General features: G+C 47.0%; 2 protein-coding genes across 2 annotated transcripts in view; both read left to right on the top strand.

The window, feature by feature from the left end:
• The first annotated feature begins 71 nt into the window (after positions 1-71).
• DDX6 (DEAD-box helicase 6) lies at positions 72-17,102 on the top strand. The gene is made up of 13 exons (XM_042832028.1): positions 72-2,103; positions 3,524-3,587; positions 4,057-4,161; positions 5,407-5,536; positions 6,015-6,161; positions 6,404-6,498; positions 7,334-7,456; positions 7,795-7,923; positions 8,235-8,351; positions 9,566-9,629; positions 11,074-11,175; positions 11,806-11,985; positions 13,057-17,102. The coding sequence occupies exons 1-12, from the start codon at positions 1,904-1,906 to the stop codon at positions 11,979-11,981; spliced, it is 1,452 nt and encodes a 483-aa protein (XP_042687962.1). The 5' UTR covers positions 72-1,903; the 3' UTR covers positions 11,982-11,985; positions 13,057-17,102.
• A 1,917-nt stretch (positions 17,103-19,019) lies between these two features.
• BTG4 (BTG anti-proliferation factor 4) overlaps positions 19,020-21,497 on the top strand; it is an 11,610-nt gene continuing 9,132 nt past the window's right edge. Inside the window, exon 1 of the mRNA XM_042832095.1 lies at positions 19,020-19,147. The gene's annotated coding sequence lies outside the window, so the exon portion shown is untranslated. The remainder of the gene's footprint in view (positions 19,148-21,497) is intronic.

Raw genomic sequence — 21,497 nt, 5'->3', positions numbered from 1 at the left:
GGGGCCTGGCCGGTACGGCTCCGCGGCGATCCTGGGGCGGGATGGGGCTGGGGGCGGCCCGAAGGAAAGTTGTGCGGGGCCCTGTTTCCGCTGGGCCGTTCGTGAAATGGTGGCGCTTCTTGGCGAGCGGGGCGGTGATTCGCTGCGTTTGGCGAGGTGTTGTTTTGTGCTTTGGTCTGCGTCCTTTTAAAGCGTAGCTGTGAGCCTCAGGGAGCCGGGAGGTTCTCCGTGCTGCAAATATTTGAGAATTTGCTGCTGCTCGGATCAGGGTGCTATCGGTGCCTGGCGTTACTTTTCTGGTTCGCGTGGTTTTTACCAAGTTAATGGGAAGGAGAATCCTTTTCCCAAAGAGAATCTGTAACTGGTTTTAGTCAGGAAAGTAAGCAGGAAAAGGACCCGATTTTAAACTTTCGCTGCGAATTTATAATTGATGCACATGGAAACAGCTGGGCAGCGTGAGAGGTGTTTGAGTTCCTTTTCCAATCTCTTGAAATGCTCTCTAGTACATCTTTTATTTTCTGTAGAAATGCTTTAGGAGGGTGGGGGGAGGGGCAAGCAGTTTTTCCCTTGCATTTTCTGTCTGTTGGAACAAATTGCCCAGGCCAGCAGCACCACTTTCTGTTCCTCTGGAGGGTTTTGAACCAGAAGTGGATTGGCTCCTTAAATGCGTTGTAAGGAGCTATCGGTCTCTGGGCCATACTTGCTTTCTGTCCCTACGCTGCAGACTTTGTGTCATCTCTGTGGCTTTAGGAATGTTTTTGGCAAATGCAGCGTCAGGGTTAAGTCGTGTGCCAAACCATGGAGCGGTTCAGGTTGGAGGAGCCCTCTGAAGACAGTCTGCTTCCAGCTCCTGTGTGCAGTTTGTGCGGGCAGCTGGAAGAGAACGTCATGCAGAGCGTGTGAGCAGGGAGTTGGATGCATGCTATAAATGTATTTTACCAACTGCTTCGTTTAGCCATGGTTGCTTAGATTCAGTGAGAAGCTGCTGTGTGCGTTCAGCTTGAAGATACCATGGGCTTCTCTGTTTTGAATGGAGTTCAATCAATACCCAGTTTAGAAGTTTGTGAATAAGCTGTCAGAACTTGAGAGCTGGAGGAAGTTGGCTGAAGGTTTTCTTTCTTTTTTATTTTTAAAGATCACTTTGATTTCACTTTTTATGTGAAAAGGGCATTTGGAGTCGAATGTTTCTTTAGGCCTCATGCTAATTTCCATTTGATGCTGTCACTTTGCCTTCTGTCAAAGCCTTGTGCCTAACATTGTTGCTTAGAATGGTGGTTTTTCTGTGTCCCAGCAGAAAAGGAACTTGAAGAACAGGCGAAGCACTTGAGATAATTTGTGCCTAGGTAGTGTTTTTCAAGCAGTCCCTGCAAGGCTACTGAAAGCACAGCTGTTTACAGAATCATCTCTGGTGACCTCAGCTCAGCTTCACAGCAGGGAGAAAAGGTTTGATATGTGTTTAATTGTGCTGAGGAAACAGAAAAGCAAGAACTGCGTTGTGCTGTCTGTGCAGAGGTGATGTTTGCATAACGTGCTGTTCTGTGGGCTGTTTGAGAATACAGAGGCAAACTGGAGGATTTGTGTGTACAGAAGTCCGTGTATTAATTGTGATTGTCTGCTTCTCTTTCAGATTGAAGCAAGTGAATTCTGATATAACTCAGCTTTGTTAGAGGGCTTTTTTTTTTTTTTAAAGAAAAAAAAAGTTGATCCACAGTGCATCAGAGCAAGTTACTACTTTACTTTTGAGTGACTTACAGGTGCTTGCCTGCATTGCAATAAAGGACTCATATATTGAGCAAGACTTATTTATCTCTTCATTTTGGAGAGTCTAATAAACTGTTATTACAGTTTCTGTACTGACTTTCAAAGTTTTGAAGTCTAAAAAGACATCTTTAAACATAGAAACATGAGCACGGCCAGAACAGAGAACCCTGTTATAATGGGTCTATCCAGTCAGAACGGGCAGTTGAGAGGCCCTGTGAAACCCAGCGGGGGCCCAGGAGGTGGAGGCACACAGACTCAGCAACAGATGAACCAGCTGAAAAATGCCAACACGATCAACAACGGCACCCAACAGCAAGCACAGAGCATGACCACCACTATTAAGTGAGTATTGGTATCGAGTGCCTTAAGAGTAATGCTTACATGAGTGGGAACATGCTTCTAAAAAGTTTGCTTCTGTTTTATGGCGTTGATGACAGAAGTGTCCTGGAATGTGTGATATGAAAAGAAAGCTGTCTTTCCAGGTGTGAGCTTCTCACTGACGTTTACCTTTGCAGTTTATTTGTTGTGAAAATTGAACTTGATGCTTTGCTTTTTCAGAACGTGTGGCTGCTTGTCAATGGCAGCCCACTGAGCAGCAGCATCCTGTTTTCTTTGCCCATTTTAAGTGGTGTGGGAAGGAACAGAAATGTAAGACAAAGGAGGAAGCACAGCCTAATCTTACTCCAGTTTTGCTTGCTGTGGGGTTAGTTGTTGCAGATCTCTTTTGTGGTGGGAAACTCTTCCCAGTTGGTTCTGTTTTGTCATGGAACTTAAATGGTGGTGTTGCACTCCCTGTGTAACACTCCAATTTCAATTAGAGCCTAAGGGATCATATCAAGGTGGTACCTTTATGACACTCTTGTTTGTCTCTCTTCTCCCATCAAACTGCTGTTGGAAGTGTGCTAATGATTCATGCTGGTTGGAAATTCCCTCAGATCTGTGAGGTTTGAATGTTACAATAGCAGGTCACTTTTTTCCTCCCACAGTTGCCACTCCTCCCAAGCAACACGAATTTCTGTTTTGCTGCTCAGTTATTGGTGAAGAAAATCTGTGCTGGAGTGAGTGTCATGGGATGCTCTAGCTCTTTATGTTTGCTGAGCTCATATTCAGTTGTGTTTTTAAACTGGGTTACTACCCAAACCGAGGGGCAGAACTCATCAGAAGTCATCAGAACTGATTTCTGACTGGGACTGGGGAGGAGGAGAACTTGTGCTCTTCCATGTGGGGTCTTTTCAGAGGGGAAAAGTGCCTGAATCTCACTGAGAGTCAAATTGAGAACATGTTCAACACGTAGTATGTGTTCACTTGGTTTTCTCCCCAGAAATATTTTCATCTTGCATTACTCATGGATATAAAATAGACAGTTCCTGAACTCAGAAATGTGGGTCTTTTTATTTTTTAACACCAGTAGTAGAAAATACCTGTGTGGATTTATTACTTTGACATCGCTCTGTCAGAGCTCACTTTGAAACCTGTGTTCTTGTGGGTTGATTCAGTGGCCCAAAAATGGGGCTGGAATCATGACAAGACACAGATTTCCCAAGTTTGCTTTGCACTTGGCAGGCTGCTCAGTGCCTTTGTTTACCATTTCCTGCCTGTTGCATCCCACTTTGCTCAGAAGAGACTGGAGCTTGTACTTGTAGATGCTTTCAGCACACAGGAGCTGAAAATATTACATGTTAATCACTGTTGCCAAGAAAATCAGAATGCAAAACAGAGTTGCTAAACCAGCCTTTGTTTTTGTTTGTTTCTTTTGCTGTAGACCTGGCGATGACTGGAAGAAGACTTTAAAACTCCCTCCAAAGGATTTGAGAATCAAAACTTCTGTAAGGATGCTTGAATTGCAGGAATGGAAGTTGTGGGAGAAGCTGCAGTGAACCAGTAGTATAAGATCCATAGCACTTAAACTTTTTCTCAGCTGTTTTAAATGAGAAATTGCTTTGTAAAATTAATTTGGTCTCTTAAAATTAGTTGCTTCTTAGCATTAGATGCTTCTTTTGTGAAGCTCAGCAACTTAGTTTAATTATTTCTTATCACTCCTGCAGCTTGGGTCCGATGCCTTCTGCAAGGCAGAAATCAAAAGATGTCCTGTAGATTCACAGGAGTGTTTTTGGGTTTTGGAAAATTGATCATTTACTTCTGCACTGTGTGATACTGCATGGAGAAGTGAGAGCTCGTGTCTAGTAGTGGAACATGCTTTCTGATCTTCCTGCACGAGCAGCCTCTCCTCTGCTCTGGCTGATGGCTGTGGTTGTGTGACCTAATCTTATGGATGTGCTTTTTCTGCTTATCCAGGACGTGACCTCCACAAAAGGAAATGAGTTTGAAGATTACTGTTTGAAACGGGAGTTGCTGATGGGAATTTTTGAAATGGGCTGGGAAAAGCCATCTCCTATTCAGGTTGTTAAAATAAACAGACCAGTTCTAAGCAACAGCTTAATTCTTACAAACTCGCTGATGTTACTTGTGCTTAAATGGTGAACACTTGTGTCATGGCTTGGGGAACTGGGGGTTTGAACAGCAGGATTCTGTGACTGCAGAAGGGAAGAAGCACTGGTGTCCAAGTAAATCATAGCTGTTGGCTGACAAAGAGATTGGGATTGACTGAGATTTTAGAGAAACCAGCCTCTCCTTATCACTCTGGAGGCATCAGTGTGTTCCTCTTTCAGTAGCATCAGTAGTGATGGCAGTCACAGGGAGAACAGGGCTGTTCTTACACATTTCCTGGGGAACTTTGATTTGCTGTAGGTTGCATATCAGTTGTTACAGGGGTGTCTGTATGGCCTTATCACCATTCTTGGCTTTTTTATCGTGAGCATCTGGAAGGAGTCATAATGGAGATTATAGGAGAGTAATGTGTCAGTAAGTTTTCTGTCCCTTCCTCTTGCTTTTAAGAGTTGTTTTATGAGTAACTGTTGATGTGTGTGAAATTGCTGTTGGGGGCAAGATAGTGTCAGTTTGTTTTTAATTATGGCTTGGAGAGTTATCATTGAGAGCTGGGCCACTTTGTCTGTAAGGAATGGAGAAAGCTATGGCTTATTTCTAACATATCTGCTTTGAAACAGATTCTAACATCACCTTTTCCAAATGAAAAGATTGTAGATACTTGGGTTGTTCAGGTGTTGCTGCAAAAGAAAGCAAAATGAAGAATACATGTGGCCTGAATATGAATACTGAATGGCTGAAGTCTCAAAACCAGCAGGCTTTCTTTTGAAAAGTCTGTCACAGAAGCATGCAGGTTGGGAATTACATGGGCTGATGCATTTCCAGCATTGAGAGATGTGCATCTTTTTCTGTTGGAGGAGTTTGCAAGTGTCTGTCGCTGCCTCCTCATTTTTTTTTCTCTGATTTTTTTTAATTACTTTTTGCTGATGTGTCACTATGGGTTTCCCATGCTTGCAGTGTCCAACACTGGGCAGAATAAGAACTTTATTTGGGACACTGGGAGCAGAAGTATTGTGTGATGTTGGAGAGCTCTTTGCTGATAGGTTTAACTCCTTCCCACTGCGAGTGCGCAGTACTTGCAGGATGTTCTGTTCACAGAGTAAACACGTAATGTTACACTGTTAGTGAGGAGAGGTGGATTTTGCTCATCTCTTCAGTGAGCCCAGTTTGTGATTGTTCATGCATTGACTGTCATTGCAGGAGGAGAGCATCCCCATTGCTTTATCTGGTAGGGATATCTTGGCTAGAGCGAAAAATGGAACAGGCAAGAGTGGAGCCTACCTCATTCCCTTACTTGAACGGCTAGACTTAAAGAAGGACAACATACAAGGTCAGTTGGGACGGGTCTGCCTGAGCTGCATGCGGGTGGTGATGGTGGTGGTGCTCACTGTCTGGACTTGAATCCAAAGCTGGTTGGTGAAATGCAGTGATGTAGGTTGTCTGCTTGTACTTGTAAAGCAAGGACGTGGGGAATGGTGGAGGGAAGGTGGGATTGTCAAAGTTGCACGGTTCATTTAAGGAACTTGAATTGGAAGGTATCTTCCAGGCTTTACTTCCTGCCCCAAAAAGTGGATTTGGAGTAATAAACAAGTGTGGTGGCTGGGAGAGCTGTGTGGAGCGAGTGTCTGGGGTGTGTGGGATTTATCTTGTTGTAAGCAGCTGCTAGAAGTTCTGTTAGTATCTATCAGGATATCCATAGTGGAACTGCAACACTTTGAAACGTGGCTTTTGTGAAGCTTCCGTGTTCTGCAGGGAAGTATTGAAGACTGTGTGTTGGTAGTAATCCATGCTGTACTTTTAACTTTCAGCAATGGTGATTGTTCCCACCCGTGAGCTAGCCCTGCAGGTCAGTCAAATCTGTATCCAAGTCAGCAAACACATGGGAGGTGCCAAAGTGATGGCAACAACAGGAGGAACCAATTTGCGAGATGACATAATGAGGCTTGATGATACAGGTTGGAGCACTTTGCTGCATTACAATCACTGTTTGTTTGGGGCTTTTGTCCTGAGTCAGAGAATTTGTACTTTTCTCTTACGCCTGTGTTACTGTTTGCTTGTTAGAAAATAGTTTGTGATGTGTCTTTGTCGCAGTATTTAGTTATTTTCTCAAACCCTTGGTATAAAACATGTCTCTGAATGCTGGAAACACTGCCTGAGTTGCCTTAACTTTTTTTTTTTTGCTCTTCTGACTCCACAGTGCATGTGGTGATAGCTACCCCTGGAAGAATCCTCGATCTCATCAAGAAAGGAGTAGCAAAAGTTGAGCATGTCCAGATGATAGTATTGGATGAGGCAAGTTACTCACCTTGAAACACTTTTCACTTTAATAGGTTAAAGCAGTGATGTGTCTTAGCCAGCCACCTCCTTATGCACAGCAACAAGTAGATTTGCTTGAGGATACCAAACTAATTCATTTCTTGGTGTTTTGAGAAGGTATTTTGGCAGAAGAAGGGAATTTTTTAGGAAAGCCACCTAAGAAAGTTTTACTTCTCTGTTTACTTTTTTGTTGCTGTGGAACAGATGAACAGTCACTTCTGAATGGAGGGAATGCATTTTGTTTAGTTTCAGTGCATAACAAATGGGTGGTGCTTAACACAAGTTCATATAAACTGATTGTATAGAACCATAGAATAGGCCTGGGTTTTTTATAGAACCGCAGAATGGCCTGGGTTGCAAAGGAGCACAGTGATCACCCAGTTCCAACCCCCTGCTGTGTGCAGGGTCACCAGCCACCAGACCAGGCTGCCCAGAGCCACATCCAGCCTGGCCTTGAATGCCTGCAGGATGGGGCATGTGATTTGTGAATGTCTGAGAGATTACAGGCTTCTGAGTGAGAAGGTTGAGAAAACAATTGTGTGAAGGCTCTTGGATTTTATTTATTTTTCTTTAATTTGATTTTGTTTTGAAAACCAGGAAATGTAAACTTCCTTTAAGTGGTGAATCCTGTTTCCAGCAGCTAAATCAGATGTCTCTTAGAGTGTAGCATTTACTCCAAAGGGAGCAATCCCATCATGAAGCTGGAGAGGAGGCTATTCCTGGTGATCTTTTCCTTCTGCAGTGTAACACTACCAGGAGACTGGAATCTTGTCCCATCTCTTTAATGTCTTGTCTTGTACTTCTGTTACAGGCAGATAAGTTGCTGTCTCAAGATTTTGTTCAGATAATGGAAGACATTATTCTCACGCTACCTAAAAACAGACAGATTTTGCTCTACTCAGCCACTTTCCCTCTGAGTGTACAGAAGTTCATGGTGAGTGCAGCTGGAATCTCTGACACACGATGTGGCGTTGTGCACAGGGTGCTCCAGTGAGTGCTGTGTGGTTGCTGCTATTATTTATGCACCTGTGCTTTTTTGATTCATGTATCAGCCTAAATATGGGACAGAAGGTAACTGCTTTTAGTGTGGCCTGGTGCCTTGGAGTTATAAGTAATCTTTCTTGACGTTTGACCCGCCCTCTCTTATGGCAAATACGGAGTGGCTGGGAAATGCATTCTTGCCTTGGAGGAATGGAGGTGTGCCAGAGGATCGGGTGTCTTTATGCTGCTTTGCATGTAGATTCGCCTGCCTGATTTTTCTTTGTCTTTCAGAATTCCCATTTGCAGAAACCCTATGAGATTAATCTGATGGAGGAGCTGACCTTGAAGGGAGTTACCCAGTACTATGCCTACGTCACCGAGCGTCAGAAGGTTCACTGCCTCAACACGCTGTTTTCCAGGGTAAGAGAGAGGGCCAAGAACCTACAGAAGCATTTTGCCCCTTCAAAATGAATAATAAGACTTAAGGTGATGGAGGTTTTTCCTTGACACAATGCACTAATGCTGCTGTAGAAGCTGAAATTAGAAATGATTCTTGTCCTGTACTTTTGTGGTGCAGAGCCTTGCAGTTTTTTTTCCCCTGTTCAGAAATATATATGATATGAATTGCTTGCAGCTCCTGTTCTCCCTGCTTTTTGAAAGGGATTTAGATGCATGCCTTAGATTTGCTGTTAAAATTCTGTGTTTACTGAATGCTCTGATTATATGTCCAGCTCCAGATCAACCAGTCGATCATTTTCTGCAACTCCTCTCAGCGGGTTGAATTGCTAGCCAAAAAGATCTCCCAGTTGGGCTATTCCTGCTTCTACATCCATGCTAAAATGAGGCAGGTAAGTATGAGGTTACAGCAGTTGCTGCCTGGGTTCTTCTCAGCTCTACTGCATAGCTGAACAAAGTCTCAGGCTTGCTTTAAATTTACCTATCCTGTGAAAATGTATTTTGTTTTGGTTCCACTTTGTGTCCAGACATTTTCTGCACTTAGCTCTTTCCAAACTGATGACTTGGTATTTAGGAATCCAAACAGAGCAGTACTCAGTTGAGGTGAGCACACAGCATGACTGCAAGCTCCATGCTGTAGGGCAATCTGAGAAGTCAGGGAGGCAGCTTTGATCAGAGCTCTTAGTAGAAGTGCCAACTACTGCATAGCAATTTGGCACCCGTGGCCTTGCCGTGAAAAATATCAACGTGGCCTTGGTGCACAAGGATTTATATGACTTGGAGAGTAGCTCACATCCTCAAGCTTCATGCTGTAGCTTTCCTTGTTAGCCAGTGAACTGGGGCATCACAGGAGGTTGAAGTGATGTGCAGAAGGCAGTAGGACTTTAAAATATTTTTCATTTTGTATGTAAGCTAGAACAAATTAAAGCAACAGCTTTAATGGTAACCTAGCTGTTTATTGGCCTGACAGATAAGACAAACATTTGCTGGGCTATATGTGGAGCAGGAATTGAAGCAGAAGTGGAGGTGATGTCAGTGTTGAGGACACAGATGTGCAGATGGGTTGCTTGAGACCTGATTTTTCATTTCTCTGGTTTGTCAATAGTTCATCTTTCTGGTAAAAATGGAGGTTGGTTGTTTGATGGGACGCTGCAACTTGTTCATTTCTCTCTCTGGAAATGATACAAGTTAATCTGCGTGGTCCAGAGCGGCTTGTTGATAAGAGGAGAGGCTGCACAGACACTTGGCTCATCCATCACTGACTGATCCAGTGGTGGAAAACACGCTGCCTTGGAAAATGGAGTTACTGCAAGTTTTAAAGGAAGGATGTTTCCAGATTTTATGTAAATGCTCACAAATACATTTTTAGGATGTAAGATATTAATACATAGAATTTGGCACGGGGCTGGGAGAGATGATGGTCAAAGCATTGGGAATGGAGATACGCTTTGGGCACCAAAAAATCCTGGTGTTGAGAAGTAGAACGAGCAGCTTTGAGTCAGCTGGTGTTCATGAGGAGGTGAGGGTGGGATTTGTGGCTGTAAATTGAGTACTCAGCTGCAAGTCGAGCTGTTCTTTAATTGGATTTTTCCTGCTGTGTTTCCAGGAGCATCGCAACCGCGTGTTCCATGATTTCCGAAATGGCTTATGCCGCAATCTTGTTTGCACTGGTAAGAGTTCCTTTGCATTTCTCTGTTTCTGAAGGTTGTGATGGAGTAGCCATTAGCCCAGGTATAACAGATCAATTGTTTAGTGATAAAACTTATCTGCTTTAGTAAGAGAATTTTTGTCATACTTGTGTGTAATGGGCTGCAGTGCTCCTGAATCACAGAATGTCCAGGGTCAGAAGGGACCTCAAGGATCACAAAGCTCCAACCCCCCTCCACATGCAGGGCCACCAACCTCCCCATTTCACAGCAGCCCAGGCTGCCCAGGGCCCCATCCAATCTGCCCTTGAACACCTCCAGGGATGGACGGGGCATCACAGCCTCTCTGGGCAGCTGTTCCAGCACCTCACCACTCTCATAGCAAAGAACTTCCCCCTGACATCCAACCTCAATCTTCCCTCCCTCAACTTCAAACCATTTCCCTTGTCCTGCAGTTATCAACCCTTTCAAAGAGTTGATTCCCCTCCTGTTTGCAGGCTCCCTTTAGGTACTGCAGGCTGCACTGAGGTCACCCCGCAGCCTTCTTTTCTCCAGGCTGAACAAGCCCAGCTCCCTCAGCCTGTCTTCATAGGGGAGGTGCTGCAGCCCCTGATCATCTTTGTGGCTCCTCTGGACCCTCTCCAACAGCTCCCTGTCTTTCTTGTCCTGGGGGCTCCAGACCTGGACACAGTGCTGCAGGTGGGGCCTCATAAGAGCAGAGCAGAGAGGGACAATCACCTCCCTGTCCCTGCTGGCCGCCCCTCTGCTGGTGGAGAGGCATAGAGGCTTTCTCTTGTAGTCAAACCATGGTGGTGCAGCATGTTAACAAATCCTTTCATTGCGATCATACTTTGTATTTCAGTTATGTTTTCTGTATGTTCTAACTTTTGAGTGTTCTGTAATTTGCTGGATATGAAATAGGAGCACTGTAGGTGGAACGGTGGCTAGGATTATTGAATAATGATTTACTGATTCCATAAATGTTTGTAGTTCATCTTTTCTAAATGCTTTGCAGTTCTGATTGGTCTGTATATGACCTGAGTTATCTTAGAGCTGCTAACAAAACTCACTTGAAATGAAACAGAAATAGTTAAGTTAGCAGGATGTAGCTCAATTTAAGTCTGTTGTGATAATGGCAGTGCATGCCTTATTTGATGAGGTGCTTATATAAGGTGACCAGCTCAGAAATAGACTCCATGTGCAAAAACTGGCTTGGTGTGAATTACTTCTATTGACCTAGATCTGAAGATTTGATGTCTTGATAGTTCTTATTTTATTATGCTTAAAATGGATAAAGAGCAGGAGGAGGCTGTAACAGAACTGTATGCAAAATGTCTTGATATACAGAGAGCTTATCTTTAGGAACTAGTCCTAACCCGTGTTCAGAAATGTACATTTCCTAAATTTCCCAGCCCAGCATTAGATTTCATGGAAGTTAATGCTCTCTGTGACCTGGGTTGTCTTTCAGATCTGTTTACCCGAGGTATTGATATCCAAGCTGTGAATGTGGTGATAAACTTTGATTTTCCAAAGCTGGCAGAGACTTATCTCCATCGTATTGGCAGATCAGGTGAGAGGAGAGAAACATCTTTGGGGAACGACCGTGCTGATAGCTGTAATGTTCCTTAGGCTTTGGCTGGATTCTTTCTGTTACTGTACTTGATAATTATTTTGAGTAGCTTTGTTTTTTTTCTGATGTTTACTTACAGGCACCATCTCGTAGGATTTTCTTCACAAATACCTGAGTAAATGGCTGTGCTCTTTAAATGAGCCTGAAGAGCCTAGTCCAAAAAAAAAAGAAACAAAAAAAGAGAATGAGGGGGGAAAAAGGCACCTTTTGCTTTAATTCCATGACGCTTGCCAATGTTTATTATTTGCAGTTTGGGAAGGTTGTGTATTGAAAACGTGGTTTCCATGGGTTTTTAAGTATGGTGGGTCTTGTTTGTCTGTTGGTCTCCATGTGCTCCAAGGTGTTTGTGGTGTCAGGTATGTGCTGAGAATGGCAGTGAAGAACAAACCTGCTCACACAGTTCCACGCTGCAGTAGTGGAAGACTTCTACTGGTAGTAGGAAGTCCTTAGCAGATGTTGGTGTGAGCTCGCAGGTCCGGGTGGACATTTATAAGCAGGGAGCTGTGTTAGCAGCACTGCAGAATCTTTTCAGTTGACCTCCTGTGACTCAGTCTGAGTTTCTTTCTTGAGGTCGCTTTGGACATCTCGGCCTGGCCATCAACTTGATCACCTATGATGATCGATTCAACCTGAAAAGTATTGAGGAGCAGTTGGGAACTGAAATCAAACCCATACCAAGCAACATTGACAAGAGCCTTTACGTGGCAGAATACCACAGTGAACCTGTAGAAGATGAGAAACAGTAACCATGTGCGTATGTGCTGACTTGGAGTTGTGTTGGAGTGGCGCTGTGGGGGAGGAGGGGAAACTGCTGTGCTGAGGAGCATTGGGATGTGAAAACAAGGGTTTGAAGTAGGCTGTCAGAGGAGATGGGGGGATCCTGTCTAGGAATCCTGTGTAGAGACAGGATGGCTGTGAGCAGCTGAGTGAATTCTTTCTGTATTTCTTAGCTAAGAGAAGAACGGGCAGAAAGTGATGATTAGAAAGGTGAGGAGAGAACACAGCTCTCCTAAGAACAAAGCACCAACAGAACAGCCTGCTCGCCTCAGCAGCTGAGAGAAGCAGGTTCAAGCCATGGGTGCCTCATTTGTTTTGCATCCTTTGATTCGTACAACTTTTGCAATAAGCACAGCAGGTAACAGAGCTGTAATTCATCTGTGTTGCCACTTGAGGTCTACATAACATAAAAAGAAAATGAGGTTTCTTTGGCAAGGACTTCGGAAGTGTGACTTTTTGATGGCTGTCTGAGGGAAGAAGGCTGAGTCGATTCACAATCCAAGGAAACTGTTATTCTCACAGCCACAGCAATTGGGCAATATTTGATCTGCTACTTGTTGAGATGCTACAAACCATTTGGGTTGAAGGGAGTTCTGTGGTGTATCTTCTCTTAGAGATCACGAGTTAAGAATTCTAACAAAGCTGCTGAAATTGCTCTCTGTTGACAAAAAAAATTGCCGAAGAAACAGTCTGTTAATTAAAATGGAAATTAAAACGAAGCCTGTATCTCTTTGAAATAACTGGAGGCCAGCCCTAGCCAGCTGGTCATTCAGGTTGACTTGTGGCCTCTACTTTGCTGGCTGAGCTTTCTCCATGTTTTAAAATGAATAAAGCAAAGCAAACGGTGAAGCTGGGCAGGGTTCTCGGGTGGCTTCCTTGGGGAGAGAAGTTGGGTGGTAGAGGCACATCTGAGGGGCAGTGGTTGAACTGCACCCCATGGCGGCGGCTTTTGTGCAGCTGCCCCACAGTCAGCGTGATTCAGTTGTTAGGTTTTGCACAGAGCTGGCTTATTGCAGGTTGTCATTTGTGTATTTATTTATTCAGGCTTTGACTACATATGCCAGAAGGTGAAGCCCTTTGATCCACATCTGTGACACATCATTTCTCTGGGGATACCCTTCTCTTTGTGGGTTTTTCTTCGTCTTTTCATTTTGGAACTATGAAGACTAAAGAGCTCGGCCTTTTTTCTTTTTAAATTTGGCAGCAAGGAAGAAAGAAGATGAAAGGAGGAATGTCTTTTTGTTTTTCCACTCGTTTGCACTGTGTGCTGATTGAACATTAGTTGCACTAACTGCTGGTTTTAAATTTTTTTTCTTTGGGTGGGAGGGGCAGCAAGGGAAGAAGAGAAACCCTGGAAAGAGAAGAATCTTTGAACACGAGCTTGTCTGCGATTTCAAATTCTCCAACCGTCGACTGAGTGCATTTCAACTTCTCCCTGGTTACTCATCTGTTTTGAAGCTAAAGAGCTTGTTACTTATTCGTGCAAAGTGCCTTATGCTATGAGACCATTCAGAACATCACCTTTGTGACGCAGCCCGAGGAGTCAGCCGCCGTTTTTGGTTTCAGGTCAAAGTTCCCCTCTCTCCCCCCTCTCTTCCTCTCCAAGTACTCGAGGCCAGGGCTGTGAGGTGAAACTTATTGGTAATACTACTTTGTCTTCAACTTCTGTTTCCTTTTTGTTTTTTTTCTTTAGTTGGAGGAGTTGATATGCATCTGCAGTTCACCCACACTGTAAATACCTGTATTTAAAACAAAACCAACTTAAAATCTGGGCTGATTAGGTGCAGCATCGTAGCTCCAGAAGGAAAGAGTAGCCTGTCATCTCTTGCAGGAGCCATAAGAAAACCCCTATGCTCTAGCAGAACACTAAAGACTGGTTACCATAAGTCTCCATTAGTAGTTCCAGCACTTGATATGTAGACTTGTTTCAGAGCCGTGGCCCTCTTTCCTCTGGTGCAGTGTGTCCCATAGAAAATCAGATGTGTATATTGTACAAACTTTGTAAATATTTTTTTTTTTCCTGTTTGGGTTCATATATAACTTTTTTGTTCTTTTTTTTTTTTTTTTTTTTTTGATGAAGGTTGCTGGGGTTAAAGGGATTTGACTGATTATGGGAGCAGCTAAAGATGAGAGGGGCTCAGTTTTCTGCAACACTAAGCGATGAGAAATGCTGTGAGCAGGGCAGCCTCCTCGTGTGCCCCTGGTCGGGGTGGGTTTGCTCCGCTGTCAGCAACGCTGCCGGTGCCACTCGTGTGGAGGAGATCATTTGCGAGGCCCTGAGGTCTCAGCAGTCTGTGGCTCAGCTCGTTTGAGACGCTCTTCAATTTTCCCCTTAGAAACTTCAGGAACTTGGCAAGCTCTGAAGGTGCCACGAGCCGCGTTCTGCGTGGCACGAGGGGATGCGGCGGGTGTCAGCGCTGCTGAGCAGGACGTGCGTAAGGCGTGGATTTGGGCTTAAACCATAGGAAACTGAGATGCATGAACGGACAGTTCTGGAGCTCGATGGGAACGATTGATTTCCTGCAGCGTTGCGTATTTTCTGCCCAGCACGACCTCAGTACAGACGTTGGGTGAGCAGGGCAGGTGAAGCCCTGTCCGTGTGCCTGGGGCTGCAGAGAGCTGCTCGCCATCGCTCTGTTCAGGCACCGCTTGCTGCCTGTCGCTGGGACGCCTCCTGGTCAAACGGTGTTGCTTTAAATTGTGCCCCTCCCAACATGCTTGATGTTTGGCCTGATCTCCAGGCAAAAGGAGTGAGACAAATCAAACTGTAAACTTTTAAAATTCCCTTTTAGCCTGTTCAACAACAGCGTCAGGAGGCACCTGGACAAATGCAATCCCTTCTGCTCATTTATTCTGTATACAGATGCTGCACTCACACTATGCTTGCTTACTTTGAGGCAGGAATTAATTAATTGTCTTAATTTCTCCCTTTTTTTCACCCCTCCCACACTTTTTTCTGTTGTTCTGAGTATGATTGGAACCAAAAGGCAGACTTTCCTGTCCTTTTCCTCGAGGAACACACTCACCAAACCAGGTGCCTCCTGACAACAGCTTTACAAGATGATGGAAAGGGTGGTTTTTTTTGTTTTTTTTTTTTTTTTTTTGTGTCAGCAGTGACTCCGTAACTGTAGCAAATGCTGCACTAGAGTACAAACTCAAGAGCTTGGTCACAGACACTCTGTGAGCCACACAGCTTACATTTGACTGGCAGGTACTAAATGTAAACAACTTTGGGGTGCTGGGAGGGGGGCGGGGGTGGGACTTTGTGGGTGCAAACTTTGACCAAAAGTAAAATCTTGCTCTTGTACTGCAGCCAGCTTATGATTTTTCCAGAGAGTCAGAAGAGGGATCGTTTTAGTGCAACAAAGACATGACAAATGTAAATACAAGTGTAGGATCTTGGCGGGGCACACGCGTGTGGCAAGAACAGGACAGCAGTGTGGGGTGAGGTGCGTGTGCTCTGCTTGATGGGGGCAGTGAGCCCGGTGCCATGCTCTGATGGTCCCTCTTGAAGCACAGAACTTTTAAATGGAAAGTATTACTTTAAACTTGGCCTCTTATTGAGGATTGGCACTTACCTGAGTATCGGGGGCACCATTTCTAGGCGGCTTCCAGTGCTGAAGGAAGCAGCCTATTCTTGGTGCTAACAGGCTATCTCCAACAGATGCAAACGGAAAGATGCTCCAAACGACTAGGGTAAGCCTAGGGTTTTTTTTCCTTTGTTTGTTTTTCTCCCCGAGATCAATTGTGAATGGATTTTGGCTTCTTGAGATTCCTTGTAACACCCTGTTCTTTTTCTGGTCGTGCCAGCCTTTGCATTTGTGCATTGCTTGGAGCCAGTCTCTTCCTTCAGCAGAGGAGCCCTTGGGCCAAATACTTCCTTTGACAAAGATGGCATCAATGATAATACGAGTAATTCTGCATTTTTTCCTCCCAAAAGTCTAAAACTCCTTGAATTGAGTTGAAATGGCCACAAAGAGATGGACACCAATCTGCAGCCAATTTATTCCGATCAGCTGCAGGCCGGCCTCAGGGTGCAGCTCTGTAGGGCTTTCCCTCGGGGGGGTTGGGGGGTGGGTTGGTCTCAAATAGGTCTTTTAATTTCCAGAATGAGATGGGAGCATCTTTCCTTTGCGCTCTGCGACTTGTTGTTGTTGTTGTTGTGGGTAAGAACACGGAAGCTCGGTATGAATTTGTCGTACGCACGTTGGTATCAAATCATCTCATTCTGATTTTGATTTTGATTTTTTTTACTCGGGTTGGGGGTGGGTGTCTGCTCTCAGGATTTAAAAATGCTTCGCGCCTTGTGATGGAAGTGATGGGGAGGGGGGCAGCCTGCAGCACAGCGCTGTGCAGCGGCTCCGTCCTGCAGGAGGCCGCAGTGCAGCTGAGCGCAGCGCAGCTCCCTTCTGCTGTCGTGCAGTTGGGCACAACAGCCATTCCAACTGCTGGGAACTCGCAGCCTCTTTAATTGGAGTTGATAATAAACGAGGGCTCTGGACCAGAGAGCATCTGGAGGCTGTGCTGCATCGTCCCCTGCCTTCGGCTCGGTTCCTGCGGCGTTGCTGACGTGTCTGCGTGGAAGCATTTTTAAATTCTGCTTTAGACGAGGGAAGGGTAAGGAGGGGTGGTGGGAGGGATGGGTTTATTAAGATACAGCCTTGCTGTATTTTAACCAATAATTAAAGGGAAGGGGTGGCAGGAGAAGAAAACAGTCATTGTTCCCGTTACAGAAAAAAAAAAACAAAAATAAAAGCAACTTTATTTGAAGAAAAAAATATTGCAGTTCAGGTGGGGCATCATAACCCACCGGTCCCTAGTCAGGAAGTTGAATGTTACTGTTAATCAGTGAACAACACGGACAAATCATTGCAAACTTTTGGGGGGGAGGGGAAAATTGGCGTTTGGTTAAATTGGTAATTGGCAAACTCTCCGGCGGAGCTGAGAATTGGTTGAGAATGTATTTCTGGATGCGTGTGTGTCGCAGCACCGACTCGCAGAGAGTTTCACGAGTTCAGAGTGCGAAAATAAGACATGATAAAATCCTGATTTTGTTGATTTAAACTCAATAAAAGCTCCCTGGAACACCAGCGTGGTCTCACGTCTTTCTTTGAGCGGCGCTGAGCCCCAGCCACGCTGCCCCCCTGCCTTGCGCACCGCAGGGGGACACGGGGGGCGTCCAGCCCACGGTTGGTGGTTCTGTGTGGTGCCATCGCGTGTGGAGAAGCCGCCGGGCTGCAATGGGAGCTGTGAGGGATCTGATGAGTGAGCAACAGAACCCGGGGGGTTGGGATGGACGCGAGATCAGGGAATCCCACCCCCCTCCTGGGAGCTTCCCCAAGGGGAGGTGCTTTGTGCCTTCAGCCATCGCTGTGCTGTGGGGCCGTAGGAGCTCCCAGTCCTCCTTCCTCAGCTCAGCTCATAGAGGTCGTTGGTCACAAAACCACGGCCAGCACTGCAGGTGGGAGAAGGCAGCCTTTGTTCCCTGATCAGTTCCTAATGCAAATACCCCCTCGTTGTGGATCCTGCAGCAAGAGTATCATGGTGCTTTAAATTAGCACGTGTGCTTAATAAAATACTTGTCAGCAGAACCTTTCTGGGTCTACGTATACTTCAACTGTTAGAGAATCAATCAGTATCCTTCATCCCACATTGTTCATCCTGAGCCTCACGTCCTCTGCCCACGCATCCAAACCCACCTCATTGCACCCTGCATCCCTCAGCCCTTCCGCATCCCAGAATCACGGAATGTCCTGAAGGATCATTGAGTCCACCTGGCTCTGCACAGGACCACCCCAAATCCTTCGCCCTCCTTTTGCCTGCATCCCTCATCGTGCATCCTTCATCCCACCCCAGCACCACAACCCACACAGCCAGGTGGCCGCCTGGACACACAGTGGGACCTCCATGGGGACGTGCTGGTCTGTGTGAGCCAAGCCCCAAGGGCAGGGTCTGGGGTGGCTCTAATGAGTCCCAGCCATGATAACAAAGCAGTGACTCCCACCTGCTGTGGGATGGGATCCCAGGGCAGGGCTGGTCCCAAAGCCTCTTAACGCCACTGGGGGCTGTTTATAGAGTTCCCGCTATTGGCTTCCCAACCTGCTTTTTCTGCTCTGTTTCCTGAGGCTGAGCACAGCCCTGAGGTACCCCCAGCCCTGCCAAAGCGGATTGTGGGTGCTGCAGCCCCCTCTGCTTGCAGCAATGGAAGTGAGCAGGATGCAACCATGCTCCTCCAGCCCCAGTACTTCTTTCTGGGGATACAAAACAACACAAGGTGCTGCTAGAATGGAAGAAATGCTTGAAATCTGTTCTATCTCACTTCCTTTTTTTTTTTTCAATCTTCTGTTGCAGGGCAACTGAGGGCTGCAATAAGGATCAGCTCAAACCTGAGAGCAGTTCCAGAAACAACAGGACCACAGAGGAGGTGTGTGCCTGCTGCTCCCCTGGAGGATGGGGTTCTGGCAGTGAGAAGTGCGGGAGGTGCTGGTGGTGGGGGGGGGTTTCCAGCAGCCTTTCCCTGCTGGAGCTGGGGGTCCTGGTGCTGCTTCCTGCTCTGGGCTGCTCCCTGCCCTCCTGCAATGGGGTGCAGGGGCTCAGCACCCTGGAGTTGCTCTCTTTGCCCCTCTCCTCATGTCCTGATGCAGCTCTTCTCCCAGAGGAAGGCAACCAGCCCTGTCTTCATCTCCCTGTTGAGGAGCTGCAGTGATGGAGCTCAGCCGAAGGATGCAGTGTGCCCTCCATGTAGAGCAGAGGCTGAGCTGACCCGACAGGCAGACCTCAGCTCTGCAGGTGAGTGCTGCATGCTGGTCCTCGGATGCAGCAGAGCCTCAATCCCCTGCACCCTGCCTGGTGTGGGCTCTGTACTCCCCAGGCCCCATTCCCTCTGGCTGTTGGCAGAAGCAGTGGCTTCCCTTGGTGGTGCTGGTTGGCCAAAGGCTGCCCCTTTGGGTGGGGTGCAGCTCCTCCAGCCTGTTTTCCTGGGTGTGGAGAAGCAGCATGATGGTGAGCAGCGCTGTTGAATCGTGCAGGTGTGGCAGCTCAGTTCTCCGTTTATTTGTGTTTCTTTAGTATCTTCCTGGGTGAAGGAGGTGGTGGCAGATTCCAGGGGCAGAAGCACCTCCGGGCTGTGAGGAAGGTGGGCGCTGCTTCTTGGCGGTACTCTACCCCTATGTTGGAAGGTGGGAGGCAGGGCTTGGAGGGGCTGTGCTCACTGTTCTGCATCTCATCACTCGGGCAGAGGCCTTGATGTGCTGCTGCTGCTGGGGTGGGGAAAGTTTTCTTTACAAAGTCCCCTCTTGGCCACCGGGGGTGGCCTGGCTCCTCTCTGATGCTGGCCAGGTGTGGGTTGGGGGAACTCATCTCTGGGGTGGGGTGGTGGTGGGAGGAGAGCTCACTATATACTGCTGTGAGGAAGGTCCTGAGCTTCGGTGCCAGGCTGGCTGCTTTTCCAGCTAGCCAAGTCTCAGTGAGTCTCTCTACCTTGGGGTGCTTGAAGAGCTTGTAGGTCCCCCCGCCTTGTTCTGGATGAAGCTGCTCCAGCAGCTGCTGCCAGGAGCTCAGGCAGGGAGCTCGGTCAGCATGCAGCAGTGTTGGGTGCTGTCTGCCTTCTTTTCCTCCTTACCTGGGGCATATCAATGATCTGTTTGACCTGCAGGATGCTGATGTACTTGGTGAAGGTCCCCATAGGAAGGATTACTTCAGAAAAAGGGAGAAGAAGAATGCAGTTGGTGGGGGCAGGGAAGGACGAAGCTGGTGGTGCAACTTTTCTTTTCTTGGCAGCTTCTGCTGTGAGCCATGCCTTGGCTGAGAGGCCAACCCTGCGCATGCTGCTTGGCATGTGCTTGTGGACTCTGCTCCCAGTCTCTGTTAAGAGCACAATTATGACTTAAACCAGTATAACTGGTGCTCCTGTATGCCTGACGCTGTGCAGAATCCAGCTGAGCGCCCCGCATGGGTGCTTGAACTTTGACATATGGCAGTATGAAGCTATGCAGGGAAATGTTTGAGCAAGTGCTCTCTGTTCCACTTGGATCCAAGGCAGCAGCAGAGCTGAGCGGAGGCTGCAGGGAAGACACGGGTTGCCAAAAGCCCTGCTGCATTTATTCAGCTTCACACCAGTTTCATGGTTACAGAGCTGCTGCCAAGGGCTGAGCCTGCAGCTTCCTGTTGTGCTCCCAGGGGCTGCCTGCAGCACACTAAAATGGCCTGAGGATGTGGAGCACATCAGGCACCTCCTCTGCCCTCTTGTGTAAGAGCAGCACTGCTGCTTCAGGAAAACAAAAGCAGCTGGGGTGCATGGTAGGGTTCTCGTTTATCCATGCTCCCTGCTGGGGCTTTAAATCTCTCTCTAAGTGGAGACCGTTAGCTGTCTGTAACGCAGTGCCAATGCGTGACCACCAATAAAGTGCTCTGTGCTTCTGTTTTGGTTTGTGCTTTTGACCTCCCAGCCTGGCAGAGCCTGGTGCTGTCAGGTTCATGCCCTCCCTTCACGTCCATCCTTGGGAGAGGGAAATCAGAATCCCCATCGTCACAGAGTGAGGAGCAAAGTCGGATCACCCCGTGGGTGCTGGTCACCTGTTTCCCATTTTACCTTCACCTCTTTCCCAACAGAGGCGATGGGCTCTGCTAAATAGTGCAGAAAGGTGGCAGGGAGAGCAACAGACAGAGCAGCTTAGGACTGAGACACACAGGCAGCTGCTTTGGAGAAGGAAATCCACCTCTTCCAACCCAACTGTTAGGGCTTGGCTTGTTTTCAGCTTGACCTGAAAGGCAGAACACGTCCGGGTGCCAACCACTGTGCTTTGAGTCCCCGCATTGCCAGGAAAACAAACACCACCACTTCCTGTGCAGAAACACCCAGAAACTGAACCAGGGCAAAAGAGTGAGAGGTGAAGGGCCCTAGGGAGAGCCAGCCCTCCTGGACTGCAAGGGGAGGTGGAATGGGGGCGGACTGGAGCTGAGGGGGCACTCGCCCTGCTGCACTCCCAGCACAGCTCCTGCTGTGTGCTGGGATCAGAGATGCTGTGCATTTCGCACCCTGTAGGCACTGCTCCCCCAGGCAGAGCTGGCTGTGTCCCTGCCTGGTGGATCTGCTTGCAGGGCAGGAGGAGGATCTGAAGCCTCAGCTGACAAAGTGCCAATAGGGAGCAGCTGTGGGGCTGCCCTCACCCCCAGCCCAGCACTGGCCATGCTACACTGCAGGTCCCCACCCAGAGGACTCTGCATCCTGTCTTTAAATAAGAAAAAAGGCAAAGTTTGTGCAAAACATTTAGATTTGATGTGAAAATGAGAGGCAAACGTGTCACGCTTTTATGGAAGAAAAGCATTCAGCATCTAAAGGAGAAAGGCAGCACTGTCTTGTACTGAAGTACACCTGGGGTAACACTGTCACTGCCCAGACTTCTCTGCTGGGCAACTTCTTAAACACAAATCACAGACAGGGAAGGGAAGGGAAGGGAAGGGAAGGGAAGGGAAGGGAAGGGAAG

This window comes from Centrocercus urophasianus, unplaced genomic scaffold (assembly GCF_019232065.1).
Source record: "Centrocercus urophasianus isolate 14NV4802_14NV808 unplaced genomic scaffold, USGS_Curo_1.0 seq_37, whole genome shotgun sequence".
In the NCBI taxonomy this organism is placed as follows: Eukaryota; Metazoa; Chordata; class Aves; order Galliformes; family Phasianidae; genus Centrocercus; species Centrocercus urophasianus.
Note: the sequence above shows the minus strand (reverse complement) of the source record. Positions and strands in the feature narration are given on the sequence as shown.